Source organism: Cynoglossus semilaevis, chromosome 13 (genome assembly GCF_000523025.1).
Source record: "Cynoglossus semilaevis isolate Cse_v1.0 chromosome 13, Cse_v1.0, whole genome shotgun sequence".
Lineage (NCBI taxonomy): Eukaryota > Metazoa > Chordata > Actinopteri > Pleuronectiformes > Cynoglossidae > Cynoglossus > Cynoglossus semilaevis.
Window position 1 is genome coordinate 9,256,103 of NC_024319.1, and position 17,527 is coordinate 9,273,629.

The 17,527-nt window shown below is 37.4% G+C and overlaps 4 protein-coding genes across 10 annotated transcripts in view; 3 read left to right on the forward strand and 1 right to left on the reverse strand.

The window, feature by feature from the left end:
* Positions 1-806: 806 nt before the first annotated feature.
* Positions 807-9,294, reverse strand: mrs2 (magnesium transporter MRS2). Of its 2 annotated transcripts, none has more exons than XM_008323410.3 (12): positions 8,549-9,294; positions 8,271-8,335; positions 8,094-8,130; positions 7,618-7,730; positions 3,968-4,129; positions 3,744-3,874; positions 2,888-3,004; positions 2,664-2,733; positions 2,405-2,487; positions 2,002-2,119; positions 1,598-1,706; positions 807-985 (listed from the first exon to the last, which is right to left on the reverse strand). In XM_008323410.3, the coding sequence occupies exons 1-11, from the start codon at positions 8,868-8,870 to the stop codon at positions 1,620-1,622; spliced, it is 1,305 nt and encodes a 434-aa protein (XP_008321632.1). In that variant the 5' UTR covers positions 8,871-9,294; the 3' UTR covers positions 807-985; positions 1,598-1,619. The 2 variants fall into 2 exon arrangements, with proteins under 2 accessions (XP_008321632.1, XP_016893611.1); XM_017038122.2 differs by having other exon boundaries at positions 809-985; positions 1,603-1,706.
* Positions 4,400-7,416, forward strand: LOC103388442 (integrin beta-1-B-like). Of its 3 annotated transcripts, none has more exons than XM_008323409.2 (7): positions 4,400-4,556; positions 5,092-5,340; positions 5,474-5,681; positions 5,778-5,889; positions 6,044-6,350; positions 6,442-6,720; positions 7,120-7,416. In XM_008323409.2, the coding sequence occupies exons 2-7, from the start codon at positions 5,093-5,095 to the stop codon at positions 7,310-7,312; spliced, it is 1,347 nt and encodes a 448-aa protein (XP_008321631.1). In that variant the 5' UTR covers positions 4,400-4,556; position 5,092; the 3' UTR covers positions 7,313-7,416. The 3 variants fall into 3 exon arrangements, with proteins under 3 accessions (XP_008321631.1, XP_024917509.1, XP_016893610.1); XM_025061741.1 differs by having other exon boundaries at positions 6,044-6,347; XM_017038121.2 differs by having other exon boundaries at positions 5,477-5,681.
* A 156-nt stretch (positions 9,295-9,450) lies between the features above and the next one.
* Positions 9,451-14,908, forward strand: LOC103388445 (cleft lip and palate transmembrane protein 1-like protein). Of its 4 annotated transcripts, XM_008323411.3 has the most exons (17): positions 9,451-10,428; positions 10,682-10,773; positions 11,094-11,271; positions 11,472-11,599; positions 11,741-11,819; positions 11,937-12,054; positions 12,233-12,327; positions 12,519-12,603; positions 12,704-12,804; positions 12,895-12,954; positions 13,042-13,092; positions 13,186-13,268; positions 13,380-13,414; positions 13,518-13,573; positions 13,739-13,783; positions 13,893-14,023; positions 14,544-14,908. In XM_008323411.3, exons 1-17 carry the CDS (start codon positions 10,219-10,221, stop codon positions 14,608-14,610), a joined length of 1,614 nt encoding a protein of 537 aa, XP_008321633.1. In that variant the 5' UTR covers positions 9,451-10,218; the 3' UTR covers positions 14,611-14,908. The 4 variants fall into 4 exon arrangements, with proteins under 4 accessions (XP_008321633.1, XP_024917508.1, XP_016893609.1 ...); XM_025061740.1 differs by having other exon boundaries at positions 13,042-13,268; XM_017038120.2 differs by having other exon boundaries at positions 13,739-14,023.
* A 1,330-nt stretch (positions 14,909-16,238) lies between these two features.
* LOC103388453 (prostate stem cell antigen-like) overlaps positions 16,239-17,527 on the forward strand; it is a 3,174-nt gene continuing 1,885 nt past the window's right edge. The window contains exon 1 of the mRNA XM_008323428.3: positions 16,239-16,899. Coding sequence (XP_008321650.1) covers positions 16,857-16,899 — 43 coding nt within the window. The 5' untranslated portion in view covers positions 16,239-16,856. The remainder of the gene's footprint in view (positions 16,900-17,527) is intronic.

The window sequence follows — 17,527 nt, forward strand, 5'->3', positions numbered from 1 at the left end:
AGGAGAGCGAGGGGGGAGGGTCGTCCGTTCAATGACGGACACAGACCATACATATACTGTACTGTTTTGGTTATGTCCCTCATTATAGGCATTTCCTGTCCTAGCAGGGAATTTAGCATAGCAACGCCATTCAAAAATACATTTTTAAAATGGCAGGAAATGCAGTTAACATGACAAAAAATATCAGGTTGTGATAAAAAAGCTTTTTGAATATAGGTTATTGAAGAGGAAACAGTCACTAGAGTTGGATAATTTTCATTTTCAGATATAGGCTTACATTTATTGCAGATGATTTTAAAATAATTATACACACCTGTTATAAGCATTTTTAAAACTTTATTAAACGTTGAAGAACATCTTACTGTAACACAAAAATGACACACTATACACAGCAGTGGAAAGTTGCTCCTATTGGCTGTGAAGAGGTTTCGATCACTAGTTCACAAATACACTAAGGTTTAAAAAAATAAACACACCTGATTTAAGAGTCTTTTGATCCCAGGGATTTATAGCCACAATGACAAGAGCTCCACAAGGTGGCATCAGTTGTCACTTGCGAGACTTAACATATATTAAAATGTTCTTAAATATTTAGGGTTAATATTTAACACTCTTGGGTCTTAGAATAGTTTATTTAAAAAAATAATATTTACATTCAAATAATAATGTAAATATTAAGGTTTGTTTTTACATTTATATTATTCAAACTATTTTGTTTTTCAGTTTAATTAAAAAAAGGCTGAGGTTTCAAACATGAAGATACAAAAAACCTTTACGTGTCATACGAACACAGTGGAATCTCAGACTATTGTAAAGAAGATGTGAAGAAGTCTTTATTTCATTTACAGGAGTGAAGAAGTCTCCGTCGCTTAAAGGAAATTCAAGATAAATGTGCCGTCTGTGTGAGGTCTGTGGTTATTAACAGGGATCTTTGTCTGCCTTCCCCTGATGTCTGGTGTTCTGGTGTTTACCCAACTGTAGACATCTGTAAGACAAAGACAAGAAATGTCACTTGTGAATACATCTGCAATCTGTTTTACTTTACTATATCATAGTAAATTGTGGCTTTTGAACAGGGGTTTTCAACACTCAGTCTTACTAACACTTCCAATGATCAGCCCAGGCAAACAATGTTTGTTGAACTTCTCCATGTTTTTATGAAGCAGGTTTTTAAGTTGAGACTGCTTTTGTAGTTAACAGTTTATTGTTTATCATGTGGGAGAAAATTTTAATGTCACTTTCCAACTGTCCAACTTCTCAGTCTTTGTTATTTTATGTGCAATATTTTAGTGTCATTTTAAAACCTGCTACACTTCCTATTTACACCTGGCACCAATTTTTCTTTAATTTAAGAATAGAACTTAATTTGAATAATAATATATTTTATAAAAAATGGTTTTGTCAGTGAAAAAAAATAAAGTTAACCTTCAGAAATAATACTGCACTTATATGTGTGAAGAGCCTGTTTAGAACAGGACTGACAGAAGTAGTTGTTTATGTTTGGGAACCCTGTCTTGGAAATAACATGACAAGTCGGGACAATGCAGTGTTAGTTGACACATTGTTTTTATGTGTGTGAATGTTAACTGAACTGTACATTACAGTAATGGCTCCAGATGTCACGCCAGAAATGACAGCAGTCGTCTCCAAAGCCACCCACTGCCTAAGAACATGAAGCCTGTGACCAGCCAGAAAACACGAGGGTCCTGAGAGACAACAACAGAGACAAAATCACCACTTGGGTCGTAACTTTTAAAAAGGCCATAAATCTTTCTGCAGTCAAACACATCTCAGATCTTTCCAACTGTCTACAATAAATCAAGTAATCACATCTTCCAACTGTCTACAATAAATCAAGTAATGAAAGGTAAAGTTAAATCTATCTCAGTGTCATCTAAAACCACCAGTATTTAATATTTGTCAGATTAAAAATGATGCAGGAGTTTTAAGTAACGTGACAACATGAACAGCAAAAATAACCTTCAAAGTTGAGAGACTCACCTCTTCAAAGCATGAGGACAGGTTCATTCCAAAGGCCACTCCCACCAGACCAAATAAGGTTAAAGAGAAGGTTCCCATGGACAGCTGCAGGTTCAGACGCATCATACCATTACGATGACTGAAAAGACGAGAAATAAATTAACTGAGCTTCTAAAACAGTGTTTCCTAAAACAATGTGCAATGCCACTTTAGTGTGCTGTGAGAGATCATCAAGTGTAACATGAAAATGATCTAACTTCACTTAAATGGCCTAAAAACTATTGCTCATTTACTGAAAAGAAATGTCTTTGTTTATCTACAAGACAGGCAAAACAAATAAATACTCCATTCCACTAGGCGGCAGCAGATGAATATAAAATAAAATAGAAAGATACTCAGAGCGGATTAGTAATTGTGTGTATACCTGTCCAGGTTAATAAAAATTATGTTCTCAGAGTCATCTATCAGTTCCTTTAACTCTCTGGTCTTGTTCCCCAGATCCTCAGTCTGGAGGGAGAAAATCAACACAATCTCACTGTTCCATGTTTGGTGAAGACTTAAAACACTTTCATACAAACGAACAGTGATTAAGGACAGAACATAGGCATCGACAAATCGGTGAAAGAAAGGTCTATAAATTCACAGCTAAACTTCAACAGATATCATGTGTGATGTTGTACAACCTGCATATAGAAATTATCCAGCAGAAGTTCCATCTCCTCAACATGGTCTATGCCCAGACTGCTCTCCTCACTACAAACACAGACACACAGCCATTAATGTTAAATATCAAATATAAGTCTGTTTTTTTGTTGACAAACTAATAATTGATAACTACAGATTTTTTACACTTCATTAAAGTAAGTCGTATCCGAATGCTGTGTATATGAGTGAATGTGAGACGTACAACACTCTCGGATCCGTCCACTTGGTCAGACAGAACTCCTCAATCATCTCGTCTTCATCCAAGATCTTCAGCAAAGAATCCTTAAAAACTTTTATGTCCGTTTCCAGCTCTGATAAACTGAAAGAGAAAATGTGTTCTTCACAATCAGATTTGATATTTTTAAATTGTGAAGAAGAAGTACAGATTTATTTGAAGAAATTGAAAACACTACTATTTTCTTTAGTTTTCTTATGGACTTATTTTAGGATGAAAACCGGTGTCATCATAATTCATTTTATTATTTTTGATAGTAAAGCATAGTGAATTTCTTTGCGACACCATAGATTTAAAAAACAAGATTTTTTTTTATTTATCATTTTTATTGAATATAACAGTTTATAACAGAGTTTTTTTCCATTAATGACCAATCTGCTGTTTGTTGCACAGTATTTATCATGTACTTACTGTTTTATGAACAACTGCTCCCAGCTTCTCTACTCTAAGAGCTTCTCCGCTGTGTTTTTACAAAAATATTTTAGCATCCCCTGAGCAGAGCCTGCTGATAGAATCGGATAAATAGGTGTTATGCTAATGGCGCCATCTGTTGGAGGGATTGATACAGTAACTGCTTAATAAAAATAAAATGATTATGTAGCGCCAAACCATTATCTCACCTAGGGCAACAAAATGACAAGAAATGACTCTGTTCCTACCACAGGCAAATAAAAGGAACATTCTGTCTACTTTCCTTTAATGGTTTATTTCAGAAAAATCACTGCATATTTCATCTTTTTGAGGACAATGTATTTTTTGGTTTTGGAGACAACAATTGATATTTGCTAATAATGTTAAGTGGCTGTGTGGGCAATTGCTTTACCTCTTACTGTTCTGTAGAAGAATGTGAAGTTTACTTCTGTCAGCAGAATGGGTTTTAGGATCCACCAATGATTCCAACAAATCCAAAATGATAGGTTTCAGTTCATTCAGTCTGGTTTGTAAAGTGTTGACCTGTCAGCAATGACACACACACCTGACCTGAGAATGCAGACAGCTTTTCACTCTTCTACACAACATGACAGTGTCTCATCACCTCTGTCTCACCTTGTGCTGCAGTATGGCCTCCAGTGCTCTGAACTCAAAGGGCAGAGAGTTTGTCTGTGAAGCCAGCTGAGGGGCCAGGTCCAGGACCAGCCAGCGTTCCAATCCTAGGCTACGAAAGTCCAACACTAAAAGTGACTCTGGGGTTACAATGGCTTTCAGAGACTGTGGAAAGACAAGAGACAGAAAGAAATTAGGAAAAAGTTAAAGCACCACAAGGAAACTGACACTAAAAACGACATGTCATTTCAGCAAATTACACATTGTTTCATAAGACTGTAGGATGTTGCAGAGAATGGATATGAGCTGTTGTTCAGGGTTCTCTGCTTGTATCTTGAGTATTTACATTTCAAAGACAACAGGCCCCACCGTTGACTCTGGTCTGCAAATATTTGCAGTGAACAACCTGCTCCATGTGATCCCCTGCTTGTGTAATCAAGCCTGCTGACACACTGCTACTTTAATCAGTGATCTCCCAAAGCATCTACTGTCATTTGTACAAGGCCACTGGATGGTTGTGAGTGGGTCAGATTCAGCAGAGAAAAACATCGTCCTAACAGAGAGACAACACGGAAATATTTCAACACTTGAGGTAATAAACTCACATCACTGCTAGTTTTTAATCCAAATATTTAAAGACCCAGTTTCCTTCCTTTGTACTGGACCAACTGGTCAATAATATACATTTGTTTATTTGTTTTGGGGCCAGGATGTTTCGTCGACTATTTGAGGATTGACCTATGAAAATCAATCAGTCAACAAAGTTTACCAGAGATTTTAAGTTTGTTTTGTAACGTTATTTTGAGACTTTTTTTTTTTACAAGTTCCAAAAACTCAGATTTAACATTTTGGTCCATTTAATCCAAATGACCAGCCCAATGACTGATAAATATTAATGAGCCAACTATGAAAATAGCTGCACACTAAAGCAGATGTCTTTTTTTTTAGTATTCACAGAGAATTAATAGAGAAATACATTCAGAGTTGTGTGTGCAGTTACACAACCAGAAAAATATGTTTCTTGACTGTGACTATTAGGTCTTGTTTTTACATACAATTTAATTGTAATGTAGCATCTTTTTTTCATTTATAAGAAATGGCTCCATGCTATTTTCCTGTTTCTACAGGATGGCCATAAAGCTGCTCTGTCTCTGTCTCCTGCTGGCTCTTCTGGGCCCCATCTGGGCCAAAAAACAACCATGTCTCGCTTCTGCGTCCAGCTGTGACCAGTGCATCCAGTCCAGCCCTGAATGTGCCTGGTGCACAGCTCCTGGATTAAGCAGTCGGTGTCAAACCTCAAGGGGGCTGAGGAGGGCAGGATGTCGTAAAAGTCACATATACAGCCCTCAGGGGGAGGTGAAGGTTGAACACAGTAGGTAGGTACAGAGTTGTACATCTCCAACCATTCACAGATTAGAAAAAACTAAAAAGGAACAATAATTACCTTTTATGCCATTTATAGTAGAACATTTTAGCTAAAGTCTCTGGTTTTATTCCTATATAACCAAGAAGAGGGCCAGCGGATGTGGTCTCTGCCCTCCAGCCAGAAAAATTGTACCTTCGTCTAAGACCTGGTGTAAAGATGTCATTCCCTCTGATGGTCACTGTACAAAAAGGTCAGCCTGTGCCAGAACTAAGTGCAGATACCAGCAACGTACCAGGAGGACTCAACATCACCTTCATGGCTACTAAAACTGGACCCCCAGCACAAGTTCAGGTCTCTATGACCTTTGAATTGTTCAAACCTTAGAAGCATTTTTGAAGTGAAGTTTGTCATATTTTTGTCCTTATAAAAAATCAGCCCATTTCCTAGGTGTATGTGGAGGCTGCGCGTTGTCCCAGTGATGATGAAATGGGACCATGGTCTGTCTCCATCACTCCAAAAGGGTTTTCAATGAGTACGACATTGGAAATAACTTTTGAATGTAAGTGCTTCCAAAGAACTGTGTTACAGTTACTAAACCATCCAGGCAGATTTAAATGGCAATAGGTCAAATAATTGATGTATAAGAGTGTGACAAAAATCAGAGAAATGGTAAAAAAAAAAAAAAAATTGATAGGGTTAAATGTTCCCCACAGGTCAGTGTGGTTGTGTTGGAATACGTGAGGAAAACAGTGCAGCCTGCAGCGGTCGTGGAGCTCTGATGTGTGGCCGGTGTGACTGCTACAACTCCTTTAGTGGCAAAGAGTGTCAGAGGGAGTCTGGTTCACTTGTTTCACCCAATGAAGACTACTGTCGCTCAGACCCTGACGCCCTGGTGTGCAGTGGCAGGGGGCTGTGTGTGGAGGGTTTCTGTGAATGCGAGAGGCGAATTAATCCTGCAGAAATTTACTCTGGACGATACTGCGAGTGTAGCAACTTTGACTGTGAAAGATCCAACAACAAGTATGGCTTATTCTGAAGTACTTTTCTTGTTTTGCATGTTCTAAAATAGATAAGGAGATTTCAATTCAAAGCATTTTTTTACATTAAACAGGATATGTGCAGGACATGGGTTGTGCACCTGTGGTGAATGTTTATGTGACGAGGGCTGGACGGGTGAGGACTGTAGTTGCTCCATGGATGTAAACTCATGTATGGCAACAAACCAGAAGGTGTGCAACGACAGAGGCATGTGTCAGTGTGGAACTTGTGTATGTATGCCACCATATGCCGACCCGACCTGTGAGAGTTGCCCGACCTGTCAGGACACATGTATGCAGCACATGGAGTGTGTGCAGTGTCGAGCTTTTGGAATGGGAACAAAAAAAGACAGGTGAGAAAAGACGCGGTGGATAAATTATAAATTGAGAGGAACAGAAATTACTTTTCAAACTGCAGATTGAAAGTAAACTAATTGTATTAATATGTTGTATAAGCATTTGTTTGTAATAAAGGGTTCACGAGGTCAAGTTTGGGAATTTTCTAAACACTTTCGATGTTGATATTTACATATAATAAATGTTATTAAATGTTACTAACAATTCACACTAATCGAAACAACATATACTCCAAAAATATTACAATGATTTGCCTCACATTTCTGTGCTTTCAATTTTAAGTTTGTTGGTAAAATGTTTATGTAAAAATTTAACAACAAACTGTCATAAGCAATTTTCCACATATTTTAAGCATTCATAATAATCTTGCTTTTTTGTTCTTCTCTCTGCCTCAGTTGTGATCAGGACTGTGGCCACATCAGTGTGGAAATGGTGGAAACTACAGAGGAACTGCTCAAAACAGAAAATGGTGCAAAAATTTGTAAAATGAGGGATGAAAATGATTGCTCTTTCTACTACACCGCACCCTCATCATCAGGGGGGCAGACAACTGTAGCACGATCTAAAGAATGTCCCAGAGGACTGTGAAAGGTGTCTATACTGTCATTGTCTCTTTTTATCTGTTTATGATGGAATTTATGATTATAGTTTATTCTGTGAGAAACTGAAAAATAAAATGACTGGCGACTTAAGGCTGTTTTTGTTTTCTATTATTTGGCTCAATGAGCTGTTACCTTAGGTAATAGCAGTAGCCTAAAATTAGTTTGAAGCTCAACAGACTCGACTAAACTACACAAAGACTACCACAGATTACTCCTGAATTTAATTCAGAGACAATATTCCATGTGAAACAGTGTGATTGGAGACCAAAAAAAGAGAAAAAAACAGCATACCGTCATCCTTAGAATAATGCAGTTGTTTCTTGCGGTGAGGCTGATGCTGTGCTGGAAGCGAAGGTCTCTTGCATGAAGACTTAACTCCTGGTAAAGCTCTGTTTTCTTCTTCTCTGGACACAATAAAGTCAAAAAAGGTAGTGAGAAAAGCAGAAGCAGATGACCCAATGTATTAAACATTCTTTCAGTACCATTTTAAATACGTAATATTTAATTAATTATAATTAACAAATAGTTGAAACAAGTGCAAAGAACTTGATTCGAACTTGATTGAATTTATTAAATTTTTAGTATAAATTATTGAATATAATACTTCTTTTTCTTTCACTTTTATCATGGTCAAATTCAAGCACTTGGAATACATAGAATACAATTCCTGACACATATGTTAAATAAATTAAATGAAAAAAAAACTGAAAATACATAGTAATAAATATATTCAGGTATAAATAACTGTAAACATTTTAAGCACTTACCAAATGTTGTTACGTTCCCCTCTTGGTCAAACTTCATCTGTTGAAAGGGACACGTTTTTTATTTGCATCTAATAAATATAGTTTAAAAAATGTGTTGTTATAAAATGTAAAATGTAGTGTTACACTCTGTAATACAGTAGTTTTACTTAAAAATCAGATTTTCTGTAAACTTCTTACCACTACAAAAGTTGGAGGCACACTGGAGATCGGGGCTTCAGTTACATTACTGCGCATGAAAGACCCTGTACAAAAAAAACATTTAAGATAAAAAGACATTACCACATGTTTTATATATATATATATATTTATATTATAAATAAAAAATATATATATTAGCACCGAAGAGCAGCGTGTGGGGACGGTGCCGTGCTCAGTGCACCTCAGATATCACTGCCCCCTAAAACCAGGATTAAATTAGTTAATTTTATTACCTGTGATTATAAATAAAGACTTACCAGGCCATGCTGAACCTCCTGGCAGCAGATTATCCTTACTCACGGATGCAGACAGAGGTTTTCTCAGTTGATGCCTCGTCCAAATGTCTATGCAGTTTCTACCGTGTGACATCGGTTTTCTATTACCGAGCGGCACGGTGTACATTGGTGAGCTGAGCAATGTGGCAGTTCTCCAAATGATGGGGGTCTGAGCCGCATCCTGTCTTGAGGAAAATGCCCTCGCAAAAGTAATGCGATGCTTTGAATAAATGTTTCTACCGAAGGACTGGTACATGATGGTACAGTTCACACAGCCAGAAAGCAGTACTTTGTGCAGTTTCATGTCCTACGGAGCTGTCACTAAGCTCTGGAAATAACTTCAACCAGGTCAAACCCGAGGAGCTGTGTTTGTTCCAAAATCCTCCAGACTTTTCATTTGTTCTTCCTAAGTGCTTCTCCAAGCGACCGGGCGAGGATTCTCACATGCAGCAGAAAAAGACAAGACTTCGGCCGCTATAAAAACATACAGTAGTAGAACAAGTAGACGTGACATTCTCTTCCTCGTTGAACTCAAGAGTGAAGTTTAACAGCCACCTTTAGCTGAAGCGCTCAGGGACAACTAAGTGTTTCATAACAGAAAATCCACAATGACAGTTAAACGAGACATAAAAATGATGTACAATTAACATGTCGCTACATTTACGACGTGCTATACAAACACGCACTGTAATTTTAGCCTTAAAGTGTAACTTGCCGGGTTAGCACGGTGAAGTGGGGGTCAGCGCATTTACCCATGATGCAAAGCGGGCACAAGGACTAATATTCAAAGATCGTCTTTACAAAGACGACTACTCACTCAACAAAGGAATTCGGCATTTGTATGTTAGACGTACACTATTTGATTTACATTACATTATATTTTCTCATTTGAATTGCAATACCTCTAAATTAAACCAAATAACAATAAATAAATAAATAAAACTGTGAAGTCCTTATGGTTATATTTGAGATAAAGTTTAAACTTGTAACATCCAGATGTCAAAGCAAAACTACTCATAACCGCTTACTGTACGTAAGATGACACGTAACTTTTTGTCGTTTATTTTTAAACGAAAATCAAATAAAACATTCCCTGTCGTTTTTATACACCATTAGCTAGATAGCGTACAGATTGTTTACTGTTATCACGTTACCATTTTTGCAAGTTATTAGTTCACAACGTATTACACAATATTATTATAATGAGATCTTCATATATAGCGAAAGTACTCGTGCATTTTAATGACAAATGAAGTGAACTGAGATTTTTAGAATAAATTGAGATTTTAACATCAGCTTACCAAGCATCACTCGATTTACTGTAATTTGAACGTGTGGTGTTTGAGTGATTATGTATGTTCTTTATATCATCAAACGATGTGATGGATTTTGTTTTTTTACAAACGATGCACAAATATTCAGGTTATTAGATAAAATAAATCCAAAAGCTTTTGTTTTAGGCTAATACACCAGCGGTACTTGCGATATCGCGAGATTAGACTCAAACAGTCTCAGCATCAGCACCAGCGACTGAACACAGCGCATGTCAGGGAGGATGCTCGAGGAGGAAGCAATTGTTTGACACTGAATTATAGGCTGCATCCAACACTAACCGATTTAGATCTCCATTAGGATACATATACATTAATATCATGTTTCCCTCGTGTTACGCCAAAAGCTGTACGGACAACAGCGGTGGTGGTAAGAAGAGCTCGCTAACTAAGCTGCTGTTCGGCGTGTTTGTGGTCTACATGCTGCACACTGGCTGGCTGCTGTATGGATTTATCTATACTAAAACCTGTGATAAAACCAGAGGAGAGAGCTGCATCAACTCTTACCTTTCTGTGAGACCCAGACTGCAGGTCAGCGATAGGACTTTAATAGTGTTCACTTTTATACACTTTACAACATGTGGATACACACACTTTCTTTTGTGTTTTTAGAGTAATACGTTATGTATTCTGGAGCCTCGTATTGTGTAAAAGTTAAAAAACTTCATTATCAACAAAAAATTACAAGTACTTCCATTAAAGGTGTCTATTTTAAAGCATATGTATAGTGTTATTGTATAGTGTTTTGTTGTCATTCACCTCTGATTCTTTCACTCATTTTCAGCTGAGTGTCTACACTTGCCTGATGCCAGACAACAGTCCATTAAACCTCGCTCTGAAAATAGACTCATTTGACCCACATTCTGCATTTGAAAGGTGGGTTTGACACGTGGATATCAGAGCAATAATAAGCTGTTTTCTGGCTGTGCATGGTGTAAGATGTTGATTTTGCTACAGAGAAATATGTTCACATAAAGACAAGTTAATTTTGTCCATTATTATCGAAGCTTTACTGTAGCTGTGAGCCTTTGTTTTATGTGTGTTGTTTAGATCACTCCTTAAATTATTGTTGAATTTTTAAAAAAATATATTTATTATTACGACTCAGTTTACTAGTCAGTCTGATATGTGCACAGAATGAAAAGTTTGTTCTTTCAACCGCAAAACTATGATCCTTAAAGTTGACCTTCCTACAGGACGGTGAATGTCGATCTGCCGGCGGAGACTCGAGACAATGGCACTCTGTTTGCAGTGGTTTACGTCCATAAAGCTGGTGTTTCACCTCTGGAGGACAGGAGAGAAGTTCACTACACCACTCAGCTCACCGCCTACGTCAAACCAACGTCCTCAGAAGGACACAGAGATGTACAGAAGGTATAATGGTCTTTTTTCTGATTTATTTACCATTTGTTATGGTCTACAGCAGGAGTCGGCAAACAACACTAAAAGTATAACTTTGTTTAATTCTACTATGGAATAAAATTGACCAAAGCTAAAAAGAATTTAAAGAAATAGTCATTCAGAAATGTTGCCAACATATCCATGCAAACACATTGCTTGTTTTGCTCTTACAGAGGTCAAATCCCAGGTCAGATGATCCTGTGTCCCACTGGAGACCTCACCTGTCAGTTACTCTGATGTCAGAGGGCTTTACCTTCAACAAGGCGGGACTTCCTAGTGATGTGCGTCGATACATGAGAGTGTGAGTCTCTGAGGGAAGGAAGGGTGGGGCTGGGGGGCTCAACCTTCACTTTAACAAAATGCTAGTAAAACCACTGAGAGCTACATGGACTAAAGTATTTGACAGTATTCTGACTCCTCCTCCTTCTCTGTGTCTCCTCAGATCTCAGGAAGGCCATCAGATGATCTACCTTCCTCTGCTCCTGGTCAATGATTTCAGTCTCAGAGTCAAAGACCTCATGGTTGGAATCTGTAATATGTGACATTTTTAGGAGGCAAACAATAATATTCAGATTTTTCTTTTTAGATTTGAGTCTATTTTGTTTGTTGCGTGTATCTGACCATGAATCCATCAACAGGAGATCAGCAGCAGCACCGCCCACCTTCCTCTGACTGTGTCCTACGAAGGCATATCTCTGAGAACATTCAGGTTTTGGGTCCATCTGCAGGATGTGGTTTATTCTCTACGGCAGTTTGGTGAGTTGGCAACAACGGATAATTTATTTAAGGCTTTACTGGGATTTTTAAGAATTAAGGTTTAAGAGTTAATGTCTTTCTACAAATATAATATACATATTACCAACATTTATCTATATATAACATGACATGATTTTACTTGTTAAATTTACAGTAACCCTACAAACACTTTTTTTAGGCTTTACTGAAGAAAACATTGATGAAATTAAAGAAACTCTGGTTGGATCAAATCTCTACCTGTTAGTGCTGACTGCTGTCATCACAGCTCTGCAAGTAAGTTTATATTATACCATATAAAACACAGTTCACGGCCAGGGGAGAAGTTCTTTCTTTCGTTATGTTTCATACTGTATCACTGACCTGTTCTGATTAACCCATACAAAACAAAGTCTTTCAATATCCGTTCGCCACTCTTTTTGTACTTGTGGCACAGAGTGTTTGACTGTGTTGATGGTCTTGTTCAGCTCATCTGTGAATTCCTGGCTCTTAAAAATGACATCAGCTCATGGAGAGAAAAGAGTAACATGGCAGGAATATCCAGGAAATCAGGTGAGAAACTCTGTTGAAACACACAATGTGAACTCTTTGTTGAAGTTGATCTGTAACACCTAATAATGTTAGGTTGATAATAATTGACTCTGTTCTTCAGTTCTCTGGCGTAGCCTCAGCACCTTGCTGATTTTCCTCCATCTGCTGGAGGAGACCAGTCTGTTGGTGCTGCTTCCTGTAGGACTGGGGGCATTTGTGGAGGTATTAGATTTTTTAAATGGTCAGTTTTACCTGATGTTACACTTTAAAATGCACTCAAGTTTCAAGTATCAACCTGTGTTGTTTGTTCAGGTTTGGAAGGTGTGTAAGGTGTTCAAGATTCAGTTGCAGTTGAAAAGTTCCAAGTTTCCTGTGAGTATCAGTAATATTCATCAGCCTCGTCATCTGTGTACTTAGTGTGTAGTTACAGTACAGACTGACTCCTCTGTGTATGTTTAGGTAAAGAGACTGGATGAGGAGGAGAGGAAGACAGTGGAGTATGATGCACAGGTATCTCTTTGGTTCTCTTTTGCCTTTGACAACTTACAGTTTTTTTTTCTTTTCTCCTCAACTTTTCCTGACTTTCTCTGGTTTGGTCTCCAGGCCTCCAGATATTTGTCCTACCTGGTTTATCCTTTGTGCATCAGTGGGGCTATCTTCTCCCTGGGCTATTTACGTCAAAAGAGGTGAGCATTTTCCTCTGAAGTGCATTTTAACTGATAATTTAGCATGAATACAACATTTAGTGGAAAGTTAACCAACAATGTTTTCATTTGTAAATTTCATTGTGTTTGTAGTTATTTTTCCTGGTTGATCAACAGCCTGGTAACAGGTACGGATCCACATGACATTATTTACATCTGAGAAAAGTCAAAATAAAACAATTTATTTATATTTTTAATGTGATATGTTGTGACCTAAAATCTCCTCTGTAGGTGTTTATGCCTTTGGCTTTCTGTCTATGTTCCCTCAACTCTTCATTAACCACAAGGTTTGTTCTACAGAAAAACTAAAGACACTCAGACTACTACTACTACTACTATAGTATATAGTACAGTAACTCATGATGTTTATATTTACAGTATATAGTATATAGTACAGTAACTCATGATCTAATTAAACCGTTTGTAAATTTGCTTCCTGTTGCCTACCACAGTTGAAGACTGTAAGCCACCTGCAGGGGGCAGTGTTGATGTACAGGGTGGGTGCAATCATTTTTTCTCTCTCTTTCATAATTGTCCACGCTCTTTCTTTCATGGTGTTTTTTTTCATAGTCTTTTCTGTATTCTTTTCTCTCTTTCCTCCACCAGGGGGTGAACACACTGATCTCAGATCTGTGCTTCTGTGGCTCCCTTTTCTCCCCTGGATCCTTCTCCTCCTCTCATCAACTTTCCTGCTTCAGGGATGAGCTCCTCTTCATCATTTACCTTTACCAGAGAAGGTGGGATTTCTAAACTGAATTAAAACTCTTTTTATACATTTTTTAATTTGATATTTTTATATTTGAAACTAAAGAACAATTATTAACACAGACTTGGTATGCTGTCCTGATCACTTCCAGGGTATTTCTATCAAACAATATTTTGGTTTATTTTACATTTTATTTCCGATAATGTTTAGCTACGTCTAGAGTAGCATTTAGCTTTATTTGCTAAGATTTAAGAAATAACACTTAACCTTTTTGTCACAGTGATTAGCTCCTCTCCTTTGTTGTTGTAGTTCTAATCAGGTTAAATAACACTTAACCTTTTTGTCACAGTTTGGTTAATGATTAGCTCTAAAGTATTTTTAGAATATTCTTTTACAACACAATAATGCCATTAGATATTTTTGTCATCCATTTGTTCTTTAACTGTTGCTATTATGTATTACATTTCTGTCATAGCTTTTCTCTGACTTTAGGCTGTTTCTAAACTCTCATACTGCAGGGTACAGTAACATTTCTTATATTTTTCTTACAGGTGTTTCGCCCATAACTCCAACAGACGAGACTCTGTGACTCACAGCAAGAAACTGAAGACTCAATGAGGAGAAAACACGTCTGTTCATTTTCAGATATGACCACGATGCGACCCACGTCTGAAAAACAGACGGAGAGGAGACGCGGCCACAGTCCAACTTAAAGTGACTGACGCTGTTACAGGCTGTCGGCTGCTGCTGCTTTTTTGCTTGACATTGATGATTCTACTTTAACTGAGGCAACAAGTGAAGATCACTGACGAGATGAACATAAGGTGTTTGTCTGCAGGTTTTCTCTGTAATGCACTTATTATTGCCCGTTATGCACAACTATGATTGTCTTCTGTACACTGTAAGAAAAAAAGAAGTGAGAACCATCGTCTACATCGTCAGCATTACCATACTGATCCCAGTGAATGATTTTAAACTTTTTATATATATATGTACAGATATCTGCTCAATTCAGTATTTCAGTGAGACTGGAACAACATCTTATATTGGTGTAATTGCAAATGCATTGCACATATAAAAATGTAAATATGAGTTTGAATATTTGAACTTCATCAAAAAACACATCATCAAAAAACACACAAACACGTCATTTGAATGGAATGTTTGTGGAACAAGTTTAAATGTTGCACCTGTTGATAAGCCACGAGCTACAGATAAATGTGTTGATAAGCCATGAGCTACAGATAAAAATGAGACATTGTGATGTTTTTATCACAGGTCTGTGGCCAGGATTCAGCTGGGACTTTAAAAATAAGTCTTAAAAATACCTTGAAATTTACATTATGCAAACTTGAATGTCTTTAAAAAAATGTATATTTAAAATATCCAGCTAGGCTTCAGTGCTCACGTCTTTACCATTTAAGGGTTAACTATAACCTTTAACAATCAAAGGTTTCATATATTACTAGCGGAAGATTAACTGCAGTAAAATAACTGCAGGGTATTGTTAAACAGATAAGAGTGAAGCTACAGCTAGCCATAACACGATTATTCACAAATATAGCATAAAGCTGCTAGTTAAAAGTACATGTTAGTCTATTTATAACTTAAAGCTAGAAAGAAATGCCTGCTGTGTCTTACCAAGGTTTGGTAAGGTACAGCAGTTAGTTCGGCTGGGCACATTTAAAAGTATTTACAGTAAGATTTAACCAGAAATGCGGAGTAGGAGAAAGGTCAGGGGTAAAACAGTACTATTTAATGACAATAACAACACAAATAACATTAATGTTAGCATTTTTCTAGCATTCACATGGTAACTTATACTATTGCACTATTCATTTATTTATTGTGAGCTCAAGTTAACTTTTTAAATGTTTTATTCAGGAAAAAAAATAAACAATTAAAGCTCTCGCTCAGGCCTGGACTTTTTTTGAACTCTGAACCCCCATATAACACAAATATACTGTAAACTGTATAGTGTTTCTCTTTTTTCTAATATTACTAGTATTTATATTGCACTGCCAATTGTTTTTCTTATTTTTATTCTATTTATCATCTTTTTTGCACACTTGGTGCCAGTCGCAATTTTCATTTCATTGCTATTGCCTAGTACAAGCAGTTTTCATTTATGATGACTTTAGATAAGTGTAAACTGCCCTTTAAAAGCCTCAGCACTTTTGGCAGTATTTTTATTTCATTGCATTTTGGTAAATGGACAGCAGCTGTGATGGAACGATGCCAGTGTTGGTTATTATCACTTTGTTCAGCAGACATCTCTGCTCCTTTATGCACTTGGTTTCTGTTAGGGACATGTTTTACACGTGTTACTGCGTATATAGATGTGTTGCTAGGTGTGTACTGGGTGTGTTACAGTACATTCCTCTGTTGACAGTAGACAGATTTTGCACAACAGATATCACTGAAAGGTACATTTGAATTGAATTTACATCTATAAAAAAATACTGCTGCAGGGGAAACTGCAGACTTCAGAGTAAAACCAACTCTTCTCAGATCAGTCCTGCAGCACAGGTGGAGCCGTCAGTCAGTCGTAACACATCTGTAACTGTTGCCTAGGTCTACAACGTCACAGACTGTTACAGCTTACAGGCTGCACTGTGTTAATGTGACAGTAGATAAATACACATCAAGTATCTGTGAAACCACTGGAGTACCCAGGAATGTTTCTCTCACACATGCACACGTGCACATGCCAAAACTACATGGCACACTTTCTTCATCTGCCCTGGTGTGGGTGGAACCACTGCAGTCAAATCAAACAAAAACAGCCGCACAACGTGTTTGACAGCAGACAGTGGAGGATCAGCTGATGAACAACAGAACAGAAAGTAACAGTGGTGAAGAAAATGCTGCTCAGTCTGACGCTGATCTCACTCTTCTTCACTCCAGGTCAGTACGTTCACCTCAGAATTAAAAGCGTTTTTAAGATATCACTTTTACGTTAATGCTGCTAATGAGTGACCAGCCTTATTCCTTTATAAGAAAAATATAATTCTGAAAGTTTCATGAAAATGTATGAGAAAATAGCTGGTAGAAAAAACATACAGTTGTGTTTCCAGTGGTTGTGTTGCTGCAAAAATGCAACGTGGTTGAAAGACTCTAGGTAAAAAATAAGATGATCCATCTTCAAGAAATGTCTTTTCAAATTAATTTGGAAGTGAGAGAGGTTACTGCTTAAAATAACTCTTAATGTGTCCTGTTCAAGTTGTCTCCGTATCGATGTCAGCTGACTACAGGTTCCACCTCCAGTCCTTCACACCAGTTTAGGGACGAATGAATACTTAAGGATTGTGGGAGTCCCAGGTTTTTAGTGATAAACAGCCATGTTGACAAAGCCACAGCAGAACAATAACCGAACCTAAAAGGGAGGAGTAAAATGTCCAACCTCACCATGTAGATTGTTTTATAATTAAAGGTTGAGGCCTGGCAAGTTGGACAATGGAGTCTTTGGGAGTAGTTAAATTTTTATTTTAAAAGATTAGCAGCGTCATTTTAAGGTGTGACAATGGATCTTTAC

What these genes read in the sequence shown, in the direction of transcription:
- LOC103388442 (XM_008323409.2), top strand. Translation starts at nt 5,093, where the DNA reads ATGGCCATAAAGCTGCTCTGTCTCTGTCTCCTGCTGGCTCTTCTGGGC. An exon ending in GACCCCCAGCACAAGTTCAG is followed by an intron (nt 5,682 to 5,777) that starts GTCTCTATGACC and finishes CCCATTTCCTAG; the next exon opens with GTGTATGTGGAGGCTGCGCG. An exon ending in ATTGGAAATAACTTTTGAAT is followed by an intron (nt 5,890 to 6,043) that starts GTAAGTGCTTCC and finishes TGTTCCCCACAG; the next exon opens with GTCAGTGTGGTTGTGTTGGA.
- mrs2 (XM_008323410.3), bottom strand. Translation starts at nt 8,870, where the DNA reads ATGAAACTGCACAAAGTACTGCTTTCTGGCTGTGTGAACTGTACCATC. An exon ending in AGGCCATACTGCAGCACAAG is followed by an intron (nt 3,875 to 3,967) that starts GTGAGACAGAGG and finishes CATTGCTGACAG; the next exon opens with GTCAACACTTTACAAACCAG. An exon ending in TGTCCTCATGCTTTGAAGAG is followed by an intron (nt 1,707 to 2,001) that starts GTGAGTCTCTCA and finishes GTTGTCTCTCAG; the next exon opens with GACCCTCGTGTTTTCTGGCT.
- LOC103388445 (XM_025061739.1), top strand. Translation starts at nt 10,219, where the DNA reads ATGTTTCCCTCGTGTTACGCCAAAAGCTGTACGGACAACAGCGGTGGT. An exon ending in TCAGAGTCAAAGACCTCATG is followed by an intron (nt 11,820 to 11,936) that starts GTTGGAATCTGT and finishes ATCCATCAACAG; the next exon opens with GAGATCAGCAGCAGCACCGC. An exon ending in TGAAAAGTTCCAAGTTTCCT is followed by an intron (nt 12,955 to 13,041) that starts GTGAGTATCAGT and finishes GTGTATGTTTAG; the next exon opens with GTAAAGAGACTGGATGAGGA.